Here is a 2,255-nt window from a genome sequence, read left to right on the forward strand (position 1 = left end):
ATTTATTGGATTTTTTCAAGTCTCATAATTATTTTCATCCCACCTGCTACCTCCCTGCTTCAGGCTTCCATTAACTCTCTCTTCGACAACGGCAACAGTTACCTAACTTGGCTCCCACTTTTGCTTTCAATTTCAACCCATTGCTCCAAGCAGAAAGCAAAATGCGAGAGTTGTCACCTTATTCTCACCTTCATATCTCTTACCCAAACACACAGGCTCTTCCTCATCTAGCTTCTGCCTACTTCTCCAACTTCATCTCTTGTCAATGGCCCCAGACCCCAATTTCTCTGATCTAGTCCTTCTTAACTTCTGTTCAATTCCTGGCTTATGCTCCGCTTTTAACACACTGCTTGGCACATAGTAGGAACTCACTAAATATGTCGACTGAATGAATGAACGGATACTTGGAGGACAGTTACGCCTTGGGGGAACTTAATAAGAGGGAGAATGAGTAAAGTAAAACGAAAAAGTACCCTCATTTAGGTTTATAGTGCCTTCACCCGAGCTTACGTGCACACGCACCGGCCTACAAGCTATTAGTACATAAAAGGCACCCTATTTTCACAAGCTACAGAGCAAAAGAGAAAGTAAGTTTTCCTTCCACTAGTTTTGTGGGAGGAGAGTGATGAGACGGGAAAGTGCGGGGCAAGGCTAACAGCTATCGGTCCATATTCTAACTGACCTGTTGTAGAAAAAAGTAAGCTTTTCTTTACCTCCGTGTGGACTCCGCTCTTCGGAGGCAAAGAGGATCCTCCAAACCCGCTTGTCGCGCGGACAAAAACCCCAGCATCGCGTCCCCTCACACCTGCTTGAGCACTGGACGCCGCCATGACAGAGCTCAGAGGCGGGGCTGTAACAGCAGAGTTTCCCATTGGCCAAGTGGTGAAACACCTGACCAATAGAGCGTACCGTTACTAGAAGGTCGCGAGGATGGAGGCAGGAAGGACTTCTCCGGCGCGGTGGGCGGGGTTGGCGGCTGCCGCGGCTGCGCCGTTCCTCCTTTGGCCTCCTGGCTGCGACTCTAACGGAGAGTCGGGCGGGCAAGCATGAGTTGGTCTCGGGATTTGTTCCGCAGCTTGTGGAGAGCGCTGTCAAAGGAAGTGAGGGAGCACGTGGGCACAGACCAGCTGGGGAACAAATACTACTGTGTTCCGGAATACAAGAACTGGAGAGGTGAGTTGAGAACGAGGGCAACGGTTGCGAGGTCAGTAAATGAAGGAAAAGTGAGAGCGTCTTGCCAACTAACGCACGCTGCGACACTTTAGAGTGTCACCGGAGGGGTATCCGGAATTGTCCTCTTAACTGTGCAATCGGGGCCCTGCCCGGTCTGGCTCTGGGCGTCTTTCTCTGAGCGGTTTTGCGCGGCGGCCTGGCCTTGCGTGTCCGCCGTCGCTGCGCCCCCGCGCCCTCATCCCAGTCCCAGACGCACGCCGGCTCAGTTTTAGTCCTTGCCCTTAAGCAACGTAGACGGGGACAAGTCCACGGAGATCTTTTACCAAAGGGCAGGAGAGGGTCTAGGAAGTGGCTCTTCGTGCATCTTTAGCCAGTCCCCCTTGCTACCCAGGGCTGGGTGGTGTCATTGGAAAGGTGTGTCTTCAGCTCCTTGGCCTCCCTCTCTCTTGGTATTTACCTTTTTCAGTGGCAGCTTTGCTCCGGGCGCTGCCCCCATACATTACCTCCTTCACCGCCAACACCTGTTAAAAGTAGATCTACGCACAGTGTGGAAAAGAGATCCCCCAAAGACTCCCTGTTTCATTTCCCAGGAGTTCGCATCCCAGGTCCCCGCTGAGCTCAGTTTAAGAAACATGGTTCTAATCGTGGTGTGTCTGTGTAGGATTCGTGCCAAGTAACGGAGTGGGTGGTTTGGGGAGTTAGGAGGCGTGCCTGTCCATTAGCATCACACCAGGTAACTAGCAGCTGTCATGACCTTTTTTGTGTTGTTCCAAACGCGATACAGAAGATTTCAGGCTTTGGGCGAAAAAAGGCGTCCAAATAATATAATGATAATGATAGTTGAGGAATCACGGGCAAAGTAATTGTCTCCCCAAGTCCCAGTATCCTCACTTGAAAGTTAGAGATAATATTGACATGCACTAAGACCTTTCCAAAATTGTGTTCCATTCATTTTCTGCACATATAAACTGTATTCTATGATTTATCAATCAAATTGTTTTGCCTAGCCTTTTTCTGTAGCATGTTTTTTTTTTTTTTGTCTTTTTCCGTGTCCGGCAACGGATCGCAACCCTCAGTGTCGC

General features: G+C 49.9%; 1 protein-coding gene and 1 pseudogene across 3 annotated transcripts in view; one reads left to right on the top strand and one right to left on the bottom strand.

Annotated features, from left to right (window-relative positions):
- Positions 1–860, bottom strand: part of ERCC8 (excision repair cross-complementation group 8) — a 67,927-nt gene extending 67,067 nt beyond the window's left edge. For 2 of the 3 annotated variants that reach the window (XM_008589458.1, XM_008589457.1), the window contains exon 1: positions 714–860. In XM_008589458.1, the coding sequence (XP_008587680.1) occupies positions 714–790 (77 nt within the window). In that variant the 5' untranslated portion in view covers positions 791–860. The remainder of the gene's footprint in view (positions 1–713) is intronic. The other variant, XM_008589459.1, reaches the window with a different exon arrangement.
- Positions 861–990: 130 nt separating this feature from the next.
- LOC103604882 lies at positions 991–1,789 on the top strand (annotated as a pseudogene).
- The last annotated feature ends 466 nt before the right edge of the window (positions 1,790–2,255 follow it).

This window comes from Galeopterus variegatus, unplaced genomic scaffold (assembly GCF_000696425.1).
Source record: "Galeopterus variegatus unplaced genomic scaffold, G_variegatus-3.0.2 Scaffold5460, whole genome shotgun sequence".
In the NCBI taxonomy this organism is placed as follows: Eukaryota; Metazoa; Chordata; class Mammalia; order Dermoptera; family Cynocephalidae; genus Galeopterus; species Galeopterus variegatus.